A 22,057-nucleotide genomic window follows, 5' to 3' on the forward strand; every position below is an offset into this window, starting at 1 on the left:
TTTCTTTTTAAAACGTAGCCTAACAGTGTAAGTTAAAAGTGACATAAAATACTCAAGTAAATTGAAAGTACCTAATATGTGTACTTATACAATAATATTACTGCTAGTTACACAACTCGGCAGCAGAGATGCACACTGAATTTACAGTAACGAACCATGTGTCGTATTTCTTTAGCCCACAGCCTAAATAATCAAATCATTGCTCTGGCTTGCTTCATCACTATCTTCTTTTAAATCACTTTTGAAGACTTATTTTACTGAAATGCATTCCTATAATTTCTCTTTAAATGATTATTTTATAATTATACTGTACCTTACTTCTGAATTTGCACTTAAATCTTGACTCTTGCTCTATTTTCATTTTAAATCCAACCATTATTTTTTTAAATTTTTCTTTTGTGATTTTTCTTTTCTTTTTCCCCTCTGTATTGTGTGTTGTTTTAATATTCATCGTGTTGTATTTTAAGTTTTTTCCTGTGTGTGTTTTTTGTGAATTAAGTGTAAAGTACTGTATCTTGATAAGCGCTATACAAATAACAACAACAACAACAACAACAACAACAACAACAACAACAACAATAATAATAATAATAATAATAATAATAATAATAATAATAATAATAATAATAATGATGATGATGATGATGATGATGATGATGATGATGAAAATAATATAAGGGATAATAAACTTAACCATTATAATATATATCTTATCTTTGAAGAAGTGGTCTCCTTAAATTTTATGTTATGTAATATAGGAGCAAAATTAAGAAAAAAATGCAGAATCCTAAAAACAGCAACAAAATGAACAAAAATAACAACAAATCATGGATCGGAACAAAAACAAAGAAAAAAAATGTGCTCGTATATAACTTCCTGCACGAGAACAAATGTTACGCTTTTATTTTGAAGGCAAACAAATGGTTTCCGGTTAATGGGCGGGAACAACAACAGTCGCTACTGTACTATCAGACTGCTGCTGCGCTACTACTGAACATCCTCTCAAATAACAAGAAAAACAACCAAAACATATAAGGTAGTGTACGATAGCACACTTTCAATCGCTCAGTTTGCTAATTTTAACGTAAATGTGTCGAATAAAACCTCTCGTTGTAGCTAGCTGCGTGATGCAGCTAACGCTTTCTGTTGACGTTAAATTACACGAAGTTAGCTGTTATGCTAGGTGTGTACAACACAACAACGCGAGGATAGCGTTAGCTGTGTGCAGGTTGCTCGTCGTAAATTCGTGTTATCCGCTGTTTAATAACAGTCTGCTTAAACCAGAGATGATACAAGTTATGTCTGATAAATTAGCAGATACATTTTGCAATCAACCTTCAGTGCTGTACTACTGTAGAGACTCAATTTAGCAATATTAGCTTCGCGTTAGTGGTACTCTCGCTTTTTATTGTTTTTACATTTAAATCAGCCTTCAACTGTAGTTTTATTGCAACAGTATGAGTTATTTTCGTGATTCCCTTCCAGCTGTGAAGATGATGGAGGAGAATGAGGAGCAGTCGGATGCCCAGCAGTCAGACCTCAGTTTGAAGGGAAACGAGCACAGCTTCAGGTTTGTCTCTGTCCTGCGATCACTGTCTCATGTACCGAGAAGTCAGTGCTTCTCAGCTAACATACAAACCCGTTAGCTCATTATATAAATCATGCACGGACCTAATGTGTCGTGTAATGTCATGCAGCTTCATTGAGCGTCACCGCCCACTACTGCGGCTCTACAGGTGGAAAAGTATTACAAGCTAAAAATATCTGGTGGAAACTACTCGATAAGGATCACAAGTGTTGAGTGATAATGTGGTGGTACGACAGATTATATCCGAGTTATGTTAAGTGTAGTGTTGGAGCTGCATGCTGCAGCGTCATCAGTATGCAGATATCTGAATGGACATTGGTCTGAGATATTGTCCACTAGACAATCAACAGATCCATCAGAGAAATGCTCTATTTACAGCTACTGCAGATGAGTGGACTAACAGTGTATTTAAAACATATTTGAAAAATATAAGTGTTTTTGTTCCCATTTTTCACAGATTTAAGTTTAAGATCTAAGTCTTTTTAATGTATTCACGAGATATGTCTCTCAAATTTTGGTTACAAATATGAAGTGAATATGAGTGCTTCTACTTTTCCAAGATAATCCATCCACATGATAGGTGTGCATATAAAGATGCTGATTGAACAGCATCATGACTACATGGATGTGCCTTTGGATGGTCACAAGAAAAACACACTAAAGCTGTGGACACACTACACGATTTATGACAGGGTTTTTTTATAAGATTCATTGTCGTGATGATTCCATGCTAGTCTGCATCAGTCAGCACAAGTTGCGACCAGTTGGCGTGGCAAGTTGGAAATGTAAGTGTATGAGTGTATGAGGAGAACAGACTCCTCCTGACATGAGTCAGAGCATATCAAACATGTTTGATTTTTCAGAGTTGACCCTGTATTTCCCCCGTTTGCCTCGAGCTTAGTGGTGATGATGGTCCTGGTTACATCCTCCTTGCGATGAGGAAATCCTGGGGACGTCTCAGAACGGTACTGCACAAGGAAAAGAGCTTGCCGTATTTTGATTAGCAAGACTTTTTGTTCACTTTATACACACATATGATTTTCCCCTGCATCATTGTTGTTGTTGTTGTTGTGCCTTTTCCGTTAATGGCTTCAGGCTTCTGATTGGCCAACATGGCCTCACGGTAAAGGTTATATTACCACCTCTTGCTTTGGCATGCGCTTGACATCACTTGACAGCCTGTGTTCGGATGTTGATGAAAATTTTTTGAAAATACCGTTGGTGTGGATTGGAATTTTTTTTGAAAAATGTGTCTTTAAAAATATATGTTTATGTGTGGACTTGGTCTCAATGATTGCTCAACCAAAAGTGTCCATGGCATATCTTCCCTGTTTACTCAACTGAGCTGTTTCTTGTGTAAAACCAATGATTAGTGTCATTAGAAGTGCAGAGAAGCCCTTTTTACAATGGAAAGTTGGCTTTGATGATTTTATATATTGCATAATACAGCATGTAATTGTGATTTTTCAAGCTGGTCCAGATATCTCCTCATGGACACCGTGTTGTTTTTTTTTTATTGTTAGTTTTGAGTTGGCTTCTTTAGGCAGAAATGACACTTTCCAAGTTTGGCTGTAAAGTCAGTCAGAAATAGGTGCTTTACAGCGTTGACATTGTTCTTCACTTCTGTTGTCTTGCGTTTTATATGCAACGTTTAAGTTGCTGGGAAATATTTCTGCGTGTTTGTTTAATTACAGGTGTGTCGTTAGCAGTTGACTATTTCTTTGTGCCTGTTTCTGCCTTGGGTACCTGACCTCCAAGGCTATCCCGAAAGCATTATTGTCTGTCTCATTTAATGTGTAATATGCTCCAAGACTAAATACAGTGCTCTGTTTGCCAGTCTATAAATCTGACTGCACACTGGCAGGTGGATTAGGTTGCCCAACAGTTTACACGTAATGCGGATTTTAGGGAAAGAGAAAAACAGCCAATGTGTTGCTGGCTGGTCTGAGGAAAGAGCAGACGGGTTTTCAGCAAAGGGAAAGAGATTTTATGTGCATGCCAGGTGGTTTCCCAATTTTCTAATAGGCCTAATGTTGTGACATTTTTCAATGAGCTTATACATAGTTTTTAGTACACAAAGAAGACTTGTAGACAAATTAAGCAGTTACCCGAACACACAGTCCAACCCCTCATTTCACACAGTGCTTTGATTCTACAGAAACAACCACAACTTCAGACTGTTGATCATTTGATTCTCTTAGCGCAAAACAAACATACCTAAACTTTTTTAATATTGGGATTTTTGTTTGTGGTACACTGCCAACAACTTTCGGTCCTTCAGGAAATACTTTTTTACCTTTTGTATTTTATAATTTAACCAACACTCGGGCTTTTGAAAAGACAGCTGATTTTGCTGCATTCAACACTTTGAGCAGTAATGGATGAAATCCGTCGGCTGTTAGGCACCATGGGGCGCATCCGCTCTGAAAGCCTTTCCAGTGATGCCACGCAGTCAACGGGCAGCAAACTGGCTCTGCGCCATCGGCTCAACCAGCTGATGACATGCATCGACGACTTGGACCCCAGTAGCAAGCTTCATGAGAAAATGGTCAAGACTCTGGATAGCGCCTTCCTCGTCTGTGGCAAGAGAGCCAACAAGCCGAAAAAGCACAGTTTCAGGTGGAACAAATGTTACCTCTTGGCTTGACTTTTACGTGTGCTGAAACTGGGAAAAGAGTTTGTATTTTTGTCCTCTATCACCTTTTATTCACCTCTTTACTCTTTTTTGTCTTTCCCTTACTTGTGCTTCATGGATTTCTATGGGTTTGATGAGCTATTGATCCATGCTAACAGATAACCTCCAGTAGAACTTTGTCCTTTTGAATTTCCGTTATACATTTTACCACCGTAGCTGAGGACAGGAAGTTCACTCTTTATGAATTTTGTGAGTTTGGGTGAGAGGATGACTGCTCTCATTATGTTTTAACTGTAGAAGCCTGTTCATGGTAGTACTACAGTGCTTGTGGTGTTTTACACTCTGATGATACGCTCAGCTTTGGTTTTTGCTGCACTGAATGAAGCTCTTTGATTGTACAATTCTGTATTTATTTTGTGATGTAGTACAGCCGGATGTTTTTCAGTCACAAGTTAACCCTTATATTTAAAAAGTATATTGTCATACCCAATGGCTTGTTCAGTTCTAAACGTCTGTGTACATTGATTATTGATGGAATATGTATGTTTTTAGATAAAAGTGCAGCACAAGTGACTATTATTGTGTCTTGCGTGCATGCAGGCTACACATGGTGACGTGGAACGTGGCCACAGCTGATCCTCCGGATGATGTGAGCTTACTCCTCCAGCTGAACTCCCCAAAGAGCCCAGACCTCTACGTCATCGGGTAGGTGGAGCGGGGAATGTGAATGAATTGATAGGGTCAGTATTTTGTGTTTATAACTGGATATTGGACGGTGACTGAAAAGACTGTGTGTGTGTGTGTGTGTTAGTTTGCAGGAGGTGTACTCAGGGCCACTGAGGTTTGTGTCGGACACTGTGTTCGATGACCCATGGAGTCAAATTTTGATGACGACCTTAGCGCCAAGGGAATACATTAAGGTACAAATCTTCTAAAAAATAACCTCATACACATGGGCACACATGACAGGTTACATCCATTTTTAGAGGTAAAGAACAACAAATAGGTCTTTTAAGTGTCAGTTTTTATGCCTCGAGACATTATGTTTTCCATCTATCCGTCTATCCGTCTATCCGTCTGTCTGTCCGTCTGTCTGTCCAGCTGTCTCATTTTTGTGAACATGATATTTCAAGAAAGCCTTGAGGAAATTTTTCTAATTTGGCACAAACCTCCATTCGGTCTCAAAGATGAACTGATTAGATTTTGGTGGCCTAGGGTTAAAGGTCAAAGTCCCTGTGACCTCACAAAACATATTTTTGACTATTACTCAATAATTCATGCACTAATTTTGATAAAATTTCACACACATTTATAATAGGATAAAATAATGAAGTAAGGATGTTTTTTAACGAAAAGGTTGAAGGTCAACTTCACTGTGACATCATAGTGTTCTGCAAAAATGCAATCCTGGCCATTATTCAGCTTCATATCTCAGTGACAGAAGGGGAGACGTTTGGTCAGATACTGAAATTGGTGACACTAATCTTGGGTGTCCACCGCAAAACTGTGCTGATTGTTTAGACCCTCTGTGCTGCCGGGGGGAAGATGTGTGTTTTCTCATACATTGAAGTAAACTTAAACTGTAACCCGACTGGTTTGTCGTTGCATACAACTGTGAGGTGGTAATTGTAGTTTTTATTGTAAATGTAAAGTGTAATTCCTTGACGGCTACTAATTATGGTGTGTTTCATTAGATGTTATTGAGTGTTATGTTGCACTGTATTTACTTTGTGTGTGTGTGTGGGTTTCAGGTATCATCCATCAGAATGCAGGGTCTGCTGCTGCTATTTTTCTCCAAGCTGGAGCACGTCCCCTTCATCAGAGACATCCAGGCCACATACACACGCACAGGCATTTTCGGTTACTGGGTGAGAAACAGTTACACACACGGGTCAGTGTTGGGCAGATGGTGAGCGTCTGTCGTTGTGGTGAGCACGCTTCAGAAGCTCACATTTTTCTCAAATCTTTTGCTGGAGCCACTGAGGGCTTTATACAACTTTTTTTCACGTATGCAGTAGTACTGCTCAACGTACTAATGTGTAAAGTCAGTGCAGTACAACTTTCAATAAGGGGTGGAATAAAATGTGTCAAAAACACATCCCACTATACGTGTCTCATCAGTGAACTAAACTACAGAAGAGGAAGTAAACGTCTGAATTGTTGGCAAAGGCAAAAATAGCTCATGAGTTTTATTCATTTGTCGTTTGGTCTTTTGTTTCTGTCTCTCACACAATGGAAAAACTGAATGAACAGGGCGGAGTAGTTCAACAGAGTGTATCTCACCCCGTTTGTCTCTCAGGGGAACAAAGGTGGCGTGTCTATCCGGTTGTCTTTCTACGGCCACATGCTGTGTTTCCTCAACTGTCACCTCGCTGCACATATGAAATACGCCACAGAGAGAGTGGATGAGTTCGAGTACATCATGGACACGCAGACGTTTGACTGTAAAAAGGCTCCAAGAATCATTGACCACAAGTGAGTAGTTACGGACTACAAACTCCAGTTTACCCAAACGCATGTTATCATACAAATGTGGCAGATTTTAAGGAGACTTTTAAGCTTTAGTCAGCTCACAGTGTCTGCACTAGATCAGTTTGCTCACACATTTATTTCTTTAATGCGACAATATTTCTCATTTCGTAATCTATCAGCTGCTTTCTCTTGCTGTCCGTTCTCCCTCTGCTGTCCCTGTCTCGGCCCAGGCTGGTGTTCTGGTTCGGAGATCTCAATTTCCGAATTCAGGACCACGGCATGCACTTTGTCCGCTCCTGCATCAACAATCAGACCTACAGCCTGCTGTGGAGCAAAGACCAGGTTGGACAAAATCATTCAGCTGCATAATTAACCCAGTGTTCGTATTATCTTTTCTGTGCTTTATTATTATTTCAGTATTGCATATCTTTATTGCTGTCTTTGTACTGAAAACCGAGTTTTCCCACAGGGGATCAATACATGTTTGTCTTGTCCTCAGTGAGGGTTCATATGAGCCCCAGCACAACACTGGAATAATTTGTACATGAGTAACCAGCATACTTTTAGTCATGGTTCATTACTGTGTTTGTGATTTGGGAGTTTGGGAGGTCATGAAATGTGCGTGTTGTCGTTCTCAGTTGACCATGATGAAGTCGAAAGAGCAGCTGCTGCAGGAGTTTGAGGAAGGGCCTCTGGATTTTCAACCAACATACAAGTTTGACTTGAACTCCAATACTTATGACAGCAGGTAACTGTTACCAAGTAATGTACAAAAAAGCATCCTAAATAATCTTAATCCTACTTTTTAAATAGTTCCTTTTCCCCAGTTCTTGCCTCTTAAAATGGAAATTTGATTGATAATTTATTGATAATATATAATTTATTTCCGCCTTTTTAACTTCACAGGGTCTACAGGACTTGGTTTGGCTTTAAGTAAGAATCAGAACACATTTCTGATAATATATCATGTCACCCCCTATTAATTCACCTAACTGCACTTTTAACAAGATGCTGAAAGTAGTTTCCTCTTTTTTTAAACAGTATAGTAACTTTTACCACTTTTTAAAGGCTTATTAAAGACCTTTAAAATACTGCAAATAAAGCAAACAAGCAGGAACAGTCTTTTCAAGACAAATGTCAGATTGTCTGTGCAAAGAAAAGACTGAAATGCTTGTGTATTTTACAGTATGCTGTCTGTTGTTTTGGGGGCCAGTGATATAGTTGTTAAAGGTATCCTGTGGAGTTTCTGACCACTAGTGGCTCTTTTGAGATGTGTTTTTATGAGCAGACGTCTGTTTTTTTTGTATCATCATTATCAGCATCAGGACAAAGACACATTTCTTCCAAGAGTTTTGTATTATTCTGTTGATATTGTCACTTATATGATACTGACAGTTGGGAAAGGTCACACGAAAAGGAATGCAACAATAAAAGCTGTGTGAACAATGCAGCTTTTGAAGATTTGTTTTTAAGAATGATGTTATACACATTTAATGAGGAAGAAAAGACAGTCAACACTTTTGTTGTGTATAAAATGTGTTTTATGAGAAATGCTTAATGTAAATATAACTGTTTGTTTACAAAAAACTCCAAAGGGTACCTTTAAATGGCAAAATATCAGCGGTCTTCCTTAACCGGCATTTAACCTACAGTGTGTAATACCATCCTACTGCTTTCAGAGCTTGTTTATTTAAAAGCCAATGTGTTCACTTCTAGGAGTCCCAGAACAGCTGCTGCATAACAGCTAACATGCATGGCCAGAAATAGATGTTTTGGTAATAATGATGATAGATCCTTCAATATATGTGTCATGGATTATAATTGTATACCACTCAGACATGGTATGATAGAGGTTGCTGCTGTATGATCATTCTGTGTCCACTCTCTGAATTTGAGGGTTTTTGTGGGTCCTTGATCTTGGTTCAGGTGGAACCTTTATTTTTTCCTCAGCAGCAGTTTGTTGAGTTGCGGCATACTGAATAAAGGAAGAAACTATTTAATCACACTCAGGCGTCCCTAGATTCAGTTTGTAGTTCGATCGATCAGATCAGATCACTAAATTAGAGGAGCAGCTGCTGCAGAGACAAGTGAAGGCAAACTCCTCTTTTGCTTGTTTGAACCAGGTCTGTGCCACGGGGTGCACGGTTTCCATAGGAACGCAGCCCACTTAAGTAGGTTGGAAAAATGATATGTCCCGTAAACTAACTGAATTAACAAATGGTTAAGTGTGACTTTCACTCGCTTGGCACTCTGATGCTTTGTCTGTGCCCAGAATACGCTCTGCCGAGGGAGAAAGGGAGTGAAAGAAGCACGCAGCTCTAAAATGGTGCATAATCTGGGGCGCAGTTGATCCATTAATTAATCATAGATGTGTTTTTGGCGTAAGATAGATTCAATAAATCAGTGTCATCTCCCGTTCCCTCCTAAACCAGGTGCTCCGGTACATGGCATATTGCTATTTACAGCACATGATGGATTTTGCAAATTGGAGCAACGAGAGGTTTCCTGTTGAGAGTAATGCAGTTAAACACTAATGTCACTGAAGGAAATATTGTATGACATTTCAGCAGCAAAACTAAAAAATGTAGTTACAGAGGAAACAGAGCTAACCATTTAAATTTTGAAATGAAGTTACACTGCTCCTTGTGTGTAAATGTGCACAGCATCTCACTTATTGGGGAAAGCATCTCTGCAGTTCTGCTCTGATCTCTGCCACGTTCACATTTTACAGAATGTTATTAATATTTTTCTCATTAATGATGCATTTTAAATTTACCCACCTGCAGCCCATTTGCACGTTGCTATGCGTGTAACAAGCAAAGTGTACATGCGTTGTGAAAACACCTCTGAAGGTACATCTTATTATCTGAATAATGTGCTCTTTAAATAGCAGGAAAATGCTGCAACATTCTGCCTTAAGACCAGATGTTTGTTGGTCATTAATGTAGTCATTTTCTTCAGCCTCTAAATAGCATTATGCCAACTATGTGTCTGACCACATCTCATTTTAAGATCATGGATGCATTGAGGGGCACACCAGTGGCTGCAAGTTCATTTGCTACTGAGTAACATTAGGCCACATGTCTCAACAACCATGGAGCTGTGGTGAGAATCACAAATTTTGTATCATCAGACACATATTCAGTCGATTACATACACAGACTGAACCTTTACCTGTTGTGCTGGATGTACTGTGATGACACGTCCACTGAGGTCCATTATACTTGCAATTTGTTTGACACATTGTTTGATGACATTACACTGTTGCAAAAACATAAATGAATGTCCGAGTAATGAGACTGCAGCCTGATTCCTAACCTTGAATTTCACTGACCACACCTCCATTTTTTTCAGTAATTCAAATGGGTCTGATGCTGTGATCACTGAGAGCTGGTTTCCGGGTTATAAAAATAAATGACCGATTGGAGCTTTAAGGCAAGATTAAAAATGCAGAGCAGGAAAATGGCTTAATTAAGTCTGATTATCAGGCTCGTCAGAGGGCAGCTATTATGAAAATGTTTATGTAAGAGCAGCTTTGTGATTGCAGAAAGGCTTGTGAAAGACGTGAGAATCAGTTGGAAAATGCTTTCATGTGATCTCATGACCAAGACCACTTTGAAACAGCCTTGTTTTGTGTCACTATTATAAACCTTCACTTTTTGTTTTTCCCCTCAGTTTTTCATCCATCACCCTGTCATGCACCTCACAGCACCCTTTATTTTTGCCGTAAAATTTGACGTTGTCTCCTAACTGAAGCTTTTCTCCTCTCTCCACCCTGTAAACAAATGTCCAGCGGTAAGAAGCGTAAACCTGCCTGGACCGACAGGATTCTGTGGCGGCTCCGACCCAAAGCCCCGCCCCCCGACGAGCCAGATTACAGCAGTGTTGGACCGGATGTGAAGAAGGTCGAGCACGTGGAGGAGGATGAGGAGTACCCTCTGAAGATCAGGCAGGAGTCGTACACCAGCAACATGGAGTACAGCATCAGTGACCACAAGCCTGTCACCAGCGTCTTCACACTGGACGTGAGAAACTGTTGTTTTTATTGTAGAGTTTATTTCTTGTTTAGTCATTGAAACAAAACCCACGAAAAAAGTAAAATCAACGATGAATTTACCCTTCCAACAAGTACAGTGTGTATATCAAAAACCTGATATGTCCTCTTCCTCTTTGCCATTGAGCTCCATTGTTGTCCAAAAACGCATCACTAACACAGTGTTGCACTGTTGTTTCTTTATCACTATGAACACATGCACACGCGCGCACACACACACACACACACACATACACACACACACACACACACACACACACACACACACAAACAATATACTTCATTTTGAATCAGTTCACAGTCCCAAACAAAAACACCATTTCCTCTCTTTTTGATAAACTGTTTCTAAAAACTTAAGAAAAAGAAGGAAAGAAAAATGATCTTTTTTAATAGTATATGCCAAAAAATAAATAAATCTTAAATCATTCATGTTTTCTTCCTGTAAAACAAAATATGACCTGTACTTACATACGTGTGTACCAACAAATTTCAACCAATACCGATTTTATGGTGGAAAAATTCCCAGATTACCGATATTATCAACCAATAAGGTGAATTTTTGAGGTGAAATGAAAATAGATCGTTTCTATGTGGATTACGCACTGATTTTACATCAATATGACTATGCAAAAGTACTCAGAGGGCTGCTCTCTTAAACAAACAACTTTTTTAAAGCAATTTACTTATTTAACATTACACACAAACAAAAATAAATAATAAATAAAAATTAAATAAACATCAGGACTGTCTGTGTTCAGCATTAGTCTCCGCTGACCATTCAAATGAAGAATATAAAAGTAAAATACACATCTGTACTGTATGGTCTTTGAGTTTTAATAACAGGATTGAACAATATCTATCCATTAAGTATCTACAAATACTAATACATTTGTGTAACGTTTACCTTAAAAAGCCATGTTGATGTAACTTGTTTATTTCTCTGTGTGTCCAGCTGAAGAAGATGTACGAGACTCCTCTGGTGCGTCTGCAGGCAGAGGGCGACTGGAGCGCAGACATCGATGCCATGGTTCTCTACAGCCCTCTGCAGCCGTTCCCCTCCAGCACATGGGACTGGATCGGACTCTATAAGGTTGGCTGAACAACAACCGTTCACCACCGGCAACTTAAATGTTATATTTCTGTATATTACAATCTCGAATGTGTGTATGAAATTCAGGTCGGATTCACCAGTGTGTTGGACTACATCACTTACACGTGGGTCAAAGATGACGAAGTGGCCTTTAATGAGGAAATCATGCAGGTATCTTGTGTACCGATGAGTCTTTTTTTTACACATTATCTGAAGAAAAGGTATCAGGAAAACAATGCCGTGATGATTTGATAAAAGGCAGATGTGTAAAGTGTCTGTTTTTGCAGGTATATGTTAGTAAAGAGGAGATCCCTGTGCGGGGAGGAGAGTGTGTGCTCTGCTACTTCAGCAGCACTCTGCAGTGCATCATTGGAATTAGTGAACCATTCAAGGTGAGTATTAAGCACATACTGTATACCAGGATTCATTTTACTAAAAGGTGTTAATTTCTCCTTCATCCTATAATTGTCACTTAAATCTAGGGATGTCCTGATCCAGGCTCAAACATTTGTGTTGGGGCAGATCAAGGCTTGCACAGTTTTTTCTCTTGCAAAGGTTTCACGCACAGCAACGCAACGAGTGCAGCAGTCGTCAACTCTGCATCTCTCCGCTGTCTCTCACTCACTTCGCTGAGCCCCACTCACAGCGAAACACCACACACCATAAATGACAGTAAAATTCAGTGTGACTGTATATTTATGTTTTTTACTTACGTTATAAGCGTTCGTTTTATTTCATCTCAGTGTGAGAGAATCTTTAGTTTCGCTGTTATCTATGTTGCACAGTGTTTCTCTAAAAGTGCATCATAATAGTTTGGCTCAAAGCTTGATTTGTGACAGCTTCAGGCACACAAACACTTCACAAACACATGTGCCTTCATGCTTTTTCTGTTGTAACCTTAATAGCACAAAAAATGTTTAGCGGAATATAATTCATTCAGCTAACTCAGGCTGCACAGAAGCAACAAACACTAAGAATATTCTCTTAAATGTATAAAAAAAATCCTGAACGACAGTGAAAAGGCCAGAAAGCTTATTATTGTTTACTTCGTTATTTTGTTAAAAAAAAATTTAAAAATAAATAATTATAAAAAATGGTGATGAACAGCTTGGATACAGGGGTATTTTTTTCTAAAAAATAAATTCAGTTGTCAAAATACAGGCTGTACATTGGGTTGATTTTAATTACTTTAAAGTACCATGAGTTATTACTTTGTATCTAAGAGAATAGAAGTATTTAATCGGGACTCTGTAACAGCAGATTCTCAATCTCAAATGAGTCAGATCAGTGGCAAAAACACTTGATTGAGACATCTGTACTTAAAACTGATTTAATTTGCCTTGTAGCTCAGCTTTGCTCCGTGTTATCCCCCCTCTTTCTCCCGCCTTTCATGCTTAATGAGTCCTAAACATAATAAAGGCAAAAGTCATAAAAATAATCAATAACAATGATTTGATTTTTCAGGTGCTCCTGGGCATATAAATAAACTCAGTCTGGGTTGGTCTCTTTCGTAGGTCCACGAGTCAAAGGTAGCCAGTGAAGAAGGCTTGGAGCCTGAAAAGATCAACGGACTCGACAAAGCCGTGGCGAACGAAGACTTTTGGAACTGATCCATCAGGAGTCGTAGATGTGGTATGATAGAGAAACCACAACAAGGCTTTCAATTACTGTGTTTCCTAATTTGTCTCTTATGGAGCAGATTAGGAAGTTCTGCCTGTTCATGCTGTTACACATCCCAGCTGACCTCTAATGCTACTGGTGTGGCTATAAGGCCTCGTTTAGATTGCCAACCCAAATCTGTTTTATGGCATATCCAGACTGTATCCAGATTTTAGAAAGTGTTGACAGCAAAACACATGAAATTCCATTTTTGATAAGGACGTGGTTTGAAATGCCGCCTCTGTAGCTGCTCAAATTGGATTTCATAGTGTCTTTTTTGTCACTTGCAGCATGAAACACGATGACAAACAAAATCTAGAGTGAAAACATACATGAGCAGAATTCATGCTGCTGCTAACAGAACAATGTGGAGGAAATGCTGTATGCTAGCCTCCTGTTTGGCTGAATTTGTCTGGTGTGAAGCTGGAAAATGACAGATCTCCATTTTTAATGCTTCTGTCCGAAAAGGCCACATCGCCAGCACAGCTACGTAGTTACTGACATCGGTACCGTTGCAGCCCGTGCGGAGACGTTGGTGTTGTCTGGACACACAAATCCGGTCTGATCCCTTGCAAATAACAGTGCGGAGTCTGTCTTAAAGATCTGATCTGAGGACCAAATCTGATTTGGCTGCAGTCTGAACGCAGCCTTAGTTACTTATGCCTCTGCGGTCAGTACGCTTTTTTTACGACTGGTCTTTCGGATCACATTTTCTCTACGTATGTTGACCAGAATTTAAGGTCTTATTGGAATGATGCAACACTTCGTCAATCCATCATAAACTTAGTTTAACCCTGAGAGTAAGGTTACCTAGAGTGGAGACTTAACATTTAAATTGGCTTTACGTTAAACAAATAAGGGCAAGTTCTGGTCTAAAGTGTGAAAAACTTGCTGTACTGTGTGTGAGGTTAAATTATAGGATATGATGAAGTGCTTTGATTGAATGATGCTTGAATTTGAGAAGCTAGACGTCTTGATGAAAAAGAAAGTGAAGTACGTTTTAGGATCTTTGCAGGCCTGCTGCTTTGTGAGATCAGTCCTGTGTATCAGCTAACGTAAGGAATCGCTCCTTTTAAGGCTTTTAACAGCCCAAAATATTTGTGTAAACTCCCGTGTTTTAAATGCTGAACTTGCTCTCACAGCTGCTTTGGCGTTGCTCGAAGAAATGCTGGAAAAACCGAATAGTTTTGTTTGTTTGAAATGGTGAAATCGTCCCGGGCGAACTTCACCTGAAGCTGCAATTATGAAAAGAAAAAAGGGAATTGCAAAAATTAACAAAACTCATCGGTTCATTTTTTAGTTCTCACATCAATTTGTTTGTATGGACTGATTTATTTTGCAGTGGTAAATAAGCACGTTAACGCTCTCTGCTTACTTAGAGATTTGTAGTACACAGCTACATAATTTGCATCTTCATGTTCATATGATGCTGGAACAGGAGTTTACACAGTGAAAGGCCTTTATTAGCAGTTCATATTTAGTTATATTTTCTATATAGTCATTTTGATCTCACCTAAAGGAACCGTTTGGATTTTTTGGGTTGTATGAGGTATATCTCCGTAGTCAGTGTATTACCTAGAGTAACTGGTGGTTGTCACACCCCTCTGTTTGGAGAAGCAGGCTGGAATATTGACACAATACTGGAAGGAGTCTGCAATAAATGCATTTTAGTCACCTTAAAGATCAATATCAGTTTAAGTGTATGCTGTATATAGAATATTTTCCCTGCTTTACCTCACTAAGCGACGGCGCTTCCTGCTGGGGAACAGAATCTGTCATCTGTCTCTCTCTTAAGCCAGACTTCATTGAGAAAAACAACAATTTAAAATTGCCTAAAACAAGAGCTTCTGGTCTACGACTGCCTCGTTAATGATTTTTTTCTGTGTTGTTGTTTGACTTTGGTTTTTGAAGTTGTTGGTTTGGATTCAACAAACGCACACAATGACCTAAACGAACTAACTTACTGAGGCAATGGTCAACCAGCAGCTCAGTCAAAATTACTGCTTTTTTCAATGGAGTCTGGTGGCTTTGAAAATAATAATAATAATCTTATTTATATAGCACCTTTCATACATAAAATGCAGCTCAAAGTGATTGAAATACAAGATTGCTAAGATTTAAAACCAATTATGAGAAACGGGTATAGAAATTCATTTATAATCTCGTACAAACACACACACACACACATATGTATACACAAATAAAATAAGATAAAATCAAATCAAATCATTATACAACACATGTATACCATAGCTCTGGCAGTAAGTTGCAGAACAGGTCAGAGGTGGAAAACAAACAAAAGAAATAAAAAATATAAAAAGGATATTAAACAAGAAGAGTCTAAATTATAAAAGCGCAAAAAAGCATGAAACACATTTTTAAGAAAGTAAAACCATAATATGTGATCAGGTCATTTAGACAGCAGAGAGCAGAGAAATGTGTCTTAAGCTGCTTCTGAAAACTACGTACAGAAAAGAGCATAGATGGGGAACTTTGCCGTTTACAGCTTCTCTGCTGGATCAGGCGGTCTGACGATAAGGTAAAGCGGTGGAAATACTCTCAGTATAGCATACACTTAGACTGATATTGATTTTTTTTGTTGTTGTTGACATTTTTAGGTGGCTAAAGTGCCTTTTGCTACTGACCCCATCTACAGCAGTACATTACTGAGGCTCCATGCTGGACTCAAGCCTGCTTCGACAAACTGTCCGTCATCTACTGTAGGTAAAGCATCGACTGAATATGCACCTCATACAACCCCACTACGAAAAATCTGAACTATCCCTGCAAAGCTTTATTATAAAATGCTCATTCAGGGGATAATCAGAGCTTCAAATCTTTAATTAAAACAAAAGTCGATAAGAAGAAGCTCTACCTATAATAAAAACTGAGGTCTGTAGGCCCATCGAACATCCAGTGATTCAATCACAGCTTTCTCTAAAATAACAATTTTCATACCACCAGTCATCTGCAAGTCAGCAGAGCATTTTACATGAAGAAAATCAAGGATACAATCAGACAAATCCCATTTTTCTACAACACGTTTTGAGAAATGTAACGCATAGTTTATGCTGAAGTTCACTTACCATTCAAATTGGCCCACAAATCCAGGAGTCTGAGTCGAAGTTCGGTGGCACTTTTTGTGTTTAGTGCTCCTACAAACTTGGCGTTAAATAAATAAAAACCCTTTAGGCAGAAATAAAGAGAAATTCAATTTATTAAGGTGAACTTTTGCTTTAGTAAGAGAAGATCACCTGACTGTCCTTCAGCTCCATTTTCTCTTTTTTTTTTAAAAAACACAATAAGTATTTTTTGCTGAAAAAAAGTATTTTTATTTATAAATCTGTGGAGAATTATTATCCTACAGGGCTGATCTTGTTGAGTGTACTGTACTGAGAGCTTTTTTGCTGTTTTTAATGTTTCGTGTGTTATTTGAAATATTGATGAGGCTCAAAGAGTAGCTGATGTTAGTGTCGTGATCGGACTGCTGTGGGAAGGTAAGAAGGTTTTGCAGGTTTGATTTCCTCCTCAGTGTTTGAATGAACTTCAGTTGTTCCTGGGGGACTTGAAAACAAAGCTATTTAACTTTTATCTTTTTTTTTGTGGAGCAAGATTACCTGTGGCTTATTTTCTTGCAGTTTGGTAAAATTAATATTCATTCCCTTTTAATACTGATTGTAGTATCACAGAAAATAGGAGAACAAAGATATATTGCACTGTTTATTATTAATGCAGACATATTTATAGGTTATCGTGTTATTATTAGTGTGTGCTGAAAATATAAATATTTTGTTTTCAGAGAATCCGAATTCAGCAAGTGCCTTTAAAAATGATTGTTGCATTATATTTAGTGTACTGTACTATGCTGCTCAATATTGATACAATATGTATCATTCATGCTCATCAGATTATTTATCATAATATGACGTGATTTTCATGGCTTCTTCTTGTTCTGCGCAATTATAAATATTGCTTTTCTAAACTTTCACCAACACAAATATCTCTTTTGTTTAATATTATTGCTATCGGCTTGCTGCAATTAATTACATTAGCCAATTTATGTTGGTTTCTCCTTTTTTTTAAACTAAAAAATGACCTATTTTCTGAAATAGAAATGTGTAATGTACTGTAAGAGAATACCGGCAAATTTAAAGCTTTGCAAATTAAATATTAAGTGAGTCTCACTTGATTCTTTGTGTGATAATATTTTTTTTTAATTATATGTTTGAAATTGTGTTGTATTAAGTGAATTTAATTCAAAACAGTCAAATATGAAGATATTAATTGATGCCAGCCTTAGAAAATCTGACTTTGCGCAATGTATATATATATATATATATATATATATATATATATATATATATATATATATATATATATATATATATATATATATATATATATATATATATGTATTTATTTATTTATTTATTTACAGATACTGAGATGGATGGATTTTTTTTCATACATTTTTTCATTTTTTTTTTAAAATTTTAAACCCCCATGTAACAAGATATGGTGTCATGCTTATTATTATTTATTTATTTAGACTCTTCATACACAATGACAAAGAAAATTCAAGAGCTTTCACCTTGTAAAATAATGTCACTCCGTCACAGGAACTTGTGCAGTTTGTTCGTATGCATTAGAAACGAGCGCATCTCAGACTTTGACAGATAAACCATTTTATGATAGAAAATAGCAGCACCTGATCCGTTTTTACATTAACTCCGGTAAAAACTGCTCAGTATGATGCTGCTGACTCAAACATTGTTTTCACCAGTTTAGACAGACGCAGCAAGCGTTACAGTTTACAAGCTGTGTTTGCATTTAACAGAAGTTATCAGGTGTGTCTGGTAGATACAGAGAACTATTCAGAACCACTTTCACAAAGTCATGGACCCACTAACTAAAAATAAAGCTAAAAATAAAATGCAAACCTTCTTTCCAAAATAATGAAAAACCTAAAGGAGGCCAACAGTGAAATAGTCCTCTTCCAAGACTTAATTGATCAAACATCTCTGATACAGTTTATCCGTTCTGAGGAGCTCGCTCATTATTTCAAGCGAATGTGGATTTGGCACTTCACCTAAAAAAAAAGGGAGGAAGCGGGAAAACCTCTTATTATAGGAACTTTTTAATAGGGGTTGATCAATATTGTTTTTTTAGGACAGATACCGATTATTACCGATAACAGAGATTTGGAACCCATTTGCATTTACACTTTACAACAAAAATGAAAATATTCAAACTCCAACACAAAACTTTTTTTTGAATTTAGCTAATGTTTCACCAAAAGTGAAACTTTTAACATCTTTTTTTAAATAGAATTCGGTGAAATTTTAAATAAAAAATGAATGAATAAAAACAGCACCCTGCAAAGCTCTTTCAGTTTATCTGCAGTCATTAAAATAAAACGCTGATGCATATAATCCTCAAAATGCCAAATATCGGCATATGTGTGTCTAAATTTAATGTGGTGCAGGATTGTTACCTCATGCCAGCGCAGTGTGAAGAGGGGCAGGGCCAGGTGACAGTGGGGGCAGGTGCTGATCTGGTCTGGGTCACCTCCATCACCCCAGGGGCCCCTGCCGGGTCTGTGTGACAGGGAAATTGCCTTGTAGGCTCTGCTTAGTGCAGAAGTGGAGAAATCTTCCTCGCTCTGTTTCTCCTGTGGTGCAGCCTCTTCTTTGTCCAACCTGGTCGCTGGAACACACTCCAGCTGTTTTTGGGACACAGACAAAGGTTTTAATTTAATGTCTGCTTAAAAAAATCCATTACAGTGGATTTGACCTTTCAGTAAGACTTTGACACTTACGGCAGCAGAATGAAAACATCGATTCTCTTATTAATTCAAATTAAAAGTTGGATTGCTCAGCAGTGAAACACACCTTTGATCAGCTCAGTACAATCAGCTGTTCGACCTCCACAGCCTTAACTTGGACTGGCTAAATTTAGGAAACTTCAGGTATATTTTGCGCACATTAGTTTGCTGTAAGTTTGGACAGTTTAAGGGGAATTACAGATGCAGCCACCTAAAATTTCTCGTCCCTGGCTCATGTTTCCCCCAGTCATTTCTATGTTATTATTTTCTTGTAATTTACTTTTTAACAATTATAAACAGAAACTGTAAGAGTACAATAAAAACAAGTAGAAGAGAAAAAAAAAATAGGGGTCGACAGATTATCTGGGCCAACATTTTGAATTTTGCTGATTTTCTCCATCAGCGTTTTATTTTAATGATTACTGATAAAATTAATTCATTAACAAGTGCAAAGAAAGAGTCAGCATGGGAGGAAGTTTTACTCTATAAAACCTCGGGTAGCTATTTTTATTCATTCACTTTTTTGTTTATTATAAAAAAGTTGCAGGGATCTTTCTGTGCATGACGTTGAACATTTCAGTTTGGATTTTACATTTTCTAAACATTTAAACAAAGTTTTGTGATGGAGTTTATTATATTCTAAATTCTACTTATTGACTGAAATATTGTCATTTTTATTGTAAATGCATATCGGTTACAAATGTCAGTTATTGGTTTCATTAACTATTAATAATCGGTGTCTGTATCGGCCCTGAAAAGCCAATATCGGTCAATTTGTACACAAAATTAAGCAAAGCGAAACAAAACAAAACAAAACAAAACAAAACAAAACAATACAAAACACAGGGTGAGCAGTGGTTTAACAGACTGCTGTCACTTACGCGACACTCCTCCGTAGTTATCAATTCCCCGTTAATTATTCAATATAATATTCACGTAGGGGCATCATATTTTCCAAAAAAGTTCCTGCCTGTTGTTCGATCTGAAAATTAAATGTTCATAGTTGACTATTTTGGCCATTTTGCCACATTTATGTTATTATTTTCATGGATTTTTTTAAACTAAGGAGTATTTTTTTCATTTGTGAAAGAAATTCTTGCAAAAAAACGATCATGTACCTCATGTAGTTCCAGATCCTCAGCGGGAAATGATTCCATACATCGACTACAAGTCGCTGTTATTTTTGCTGTGAAAAGAAAACAGGCATAGTAGTATTTAAAGAAAAAGAAGCACCTTGTTAATCAGTTTTAGCCGAAGTGTCGTCTCCTTACTTTTGTTCGGTGACAGTTTGCTGTTAGTTTTAAGAGGACCGGAGCTGTTGTCAGCAGCTGAGCAGGTCAAGTCGTGCTCGGGCCGGTCCCTCAGGGTGACGTAGCGGCCGCAGTCTCTGCAGAGCTCAGTGCGACTCCCGCACACCAGACAGTGTTCGTCCAGCTCCTTCCACGGCAGCTCCAGCTCGCAGAACTGGCAGCTCTGCAGACGCTCCTCACACTCATGAGACTGAGACAGAGCAGAGTCGCACTGATTAACAGAGTTTAAGCTTCACTGCAAATCTGATATCGGCCAGTCTGGGTGGCCCTTTAGAGGATTTTGGTCTTTTTTCCACATTGACATGGATTAAGTTATAGTTAGTGCAATTAGTCCAAACAAGTTGGCTTGTTTACTACGAATGCTGCTGTCACACTGAATGCCCTGCTCAGCTAGTTCAAACTTTATATGAAAAAAAGCCAAATATTTGTATTTAACAGCCCAACCTGGTTCAGCTTGCATAATTCTGAGATGGGTACAGCCCTGATTGGCATAGTCTGAGATTTCTTTCTTTTTTTTTTTTAAATCTTGTGTGTGTCCCTTTTTTAATCATCTCCAAATTTGGACTGGACAGTGTAATGTTTTTTTTCCTCAGCGGCAGTTTGTTTTTAGCTCTTTGATCTGATCTGAACTGATCAGATCAGATTGATAAATTAGAGCAAATTTTTAGAGCCAGTACAATAAGTGAAGTTAGATTTTCTCCGTGTGGTGTTGTTCTGCTCCGTCTGTGCCCAGAGTACGCTCAGAGAAGTGCAATGAATAACTGAGCAGTATTTCATTAGCACTCCTAATGAACGGTCCAGCTCCAAAAGTATAAATTCAATACGTGGCAGTAGATGTTTTAATCGTGGCAGGCTGCCACCAATACATAAATGAGCGAGAAACCCTGATCCTACATTTCCCATAATGCAACAAGATTATTAGAGATGTTTCCTACACTTTAAAATACTATGCTATACCTTATACCAGACAAACAGCACCACCTGACTCACCTCATGATCCTTCAGGTGACGACGTTCCATCTTCTGGTTGCATTTGGAGCATCTCACCTGCAAACAAACAGAGCTGTAAACCGACAACATGCCGTCATGTGTGTACCTGTGTGTGTACCTGTGTGTGTGCCTGTGTGTGTACCTGTGTGTGTACCTGTGTGTGTACCTGTGTATGTACCTGTGTGTGTACCTGTGTGTGTGCCTGTGTGTGTACCTGTGTGTGTACCTGTGTGTGTACCTGTGTGTGTGCCTGTGTGTGTACCTGTGTGTGTACCTGTGTGTGTACCTGTGTGTGTACCTGTGTGTGTACCTGTGTGTGTACCTGTGTGTGTGCCTGTGTGTGTACCTGTGTGTGTGCCTGTGTGTGTGCCTGTGTGTGCCTGTGTGTGTGTGTGTGTGTGTGTGTGTGTGTCCCTGTGTGTGTGCCTGTGTGTG

The 22,057-nt window shown here is 38.3% G+C and overlaps 2 protein-coding genes across 5 annotated transcripts in view; one reads left to right on the forward strand and one right to left on the reverse strand.

Moving 5' to 3' along the window:
- The first annotated feature begins 914 nt into the window (after window positions 1-914).
- On the forward strand, window positions 915-17,687 carry LOC121943273 (inositol polyphosphate 5-phosphatase K). 4 transcript variants are annotated; one of them, XM_042486765.2, is made up of 14 exons: window positions 915-1,036; window positions 1,486-1,570; window positions 4,824-4,928; window positions 5,035-5,143; window positions 5,975-6,091; window positions 6,523-6,698; window positions 6,926-7,037; window positions 7,334-7,443; window positions 7,602-7,628; window positions 10,489-10,720; window positions 11,702-11,839; window positions 11,927-12,010; window positions 12,127-12,231; window positions 13,354-17,687. In XM_042486765.2, exons 2-14 carry the CDS (start codon window positions 1,494-1,496, stop codon window positions 13,447-13,449), a joined length of 1,488 nt encoding a protein of 495 aa, XP_042342699.2. In that variant the 5' UTR covers window positions 915-1,036; window positions 1,486-1,493; the 3' UTR covers window positions 13,450-17,687. The 4 variants fall into 4 exon arrangements, with proteins under 4 accessions (XP_042342699.2, XP_087934686.1, XP_087934685.1 ...); XM_088078560.1 differs by lacking the exons at window positions 915-1,036; window positions 1,486-1,570 and adding an exon at window positions 3,115-4,207 and having other exon boundaries at window positions 13,354-13,471; window positions 16,117-17,687; XM_088078559.1 differs by lacking the exons at window positions 915-1,036; window positions 1,486-1,570 and adding an exon at window positions 3,117-4,207.
- Window positions 17,688-18,019: 332 nt separating this feature from the next.
- The window catches only part of LOC121963893 (XIAP-associated factor 1-like), a 6,978-nt gene continuing 2,940 nt past the window's right edge, over window positions 18,020-22,057 (reverse strand). Inside the window, exons 3-7 of the mRNA XM_088078569.1 lie at window positions 21,623-21,679; window positions 20,594-20,822; window positions 20,441-20,508; window positions 18,993-19,220; window positions 18,020-18,587 (exon numbers count right to left, since the gene is read on the reverse strand). Coding sequence (XP_087934695.1) covers window positions 18,555-18,587; window positions 18,993-19,220; window positions 20,441-20,508; window positions 20,594-20,822; window positions 21,623-21,679 — 615 coding nt within the window. The 3' untranslated portion in view covers window positions 18,020-18,554. The remainder of the gene's footprint in view (window positions 18,588-18,992; window positions 19,221-20,440; window positions 20,509-20,593; window positions 20,823-21,622; window positions 21,680-22,057) is intronic.

Source organism: Plectropomus leopardus, chromosome 6 (genome assembly GCF_026936395.1).
Source record: "Plectropomus leopardus strain MGB_pleo_1.0 chromosome 6, ASM2693639v1, whole genome shotgun sequence".
NCBI lineage: Eukaryota > Metazoa > Chordata > Actinopteri > Perciformes > Serranidae > Plectropomus > Plectropomus leopardus.

What these genes read in the sequence shown, in the direction of transcription:
- LOC121943273 (XM_088078560.1), top strand. Translation starts at nt 3,966, where the DNA reads ATGGATGAAATCCGTCGGCTGTTAGGCACCATGGGGCGCATCCGCTCT. An exon ending in TGCTGTGGAGCAAAGACCAG is followed by an intron (nt 7,038 to 7,333) that starts GTTGGACAAAAT and finishes TGTCGTTCTCAG; the next exon opens with TTGACCATGATGAAGTCGAA. An exon ending in GAATTAGTGAACCATTCAAG is followed by an intron (nt 12,232 to 13,353) that starts GTGAGTATTAAG and finishes TCTCTTTCGTAG; the next exon opens with GTCCACGAGTCAAAGGTAGC.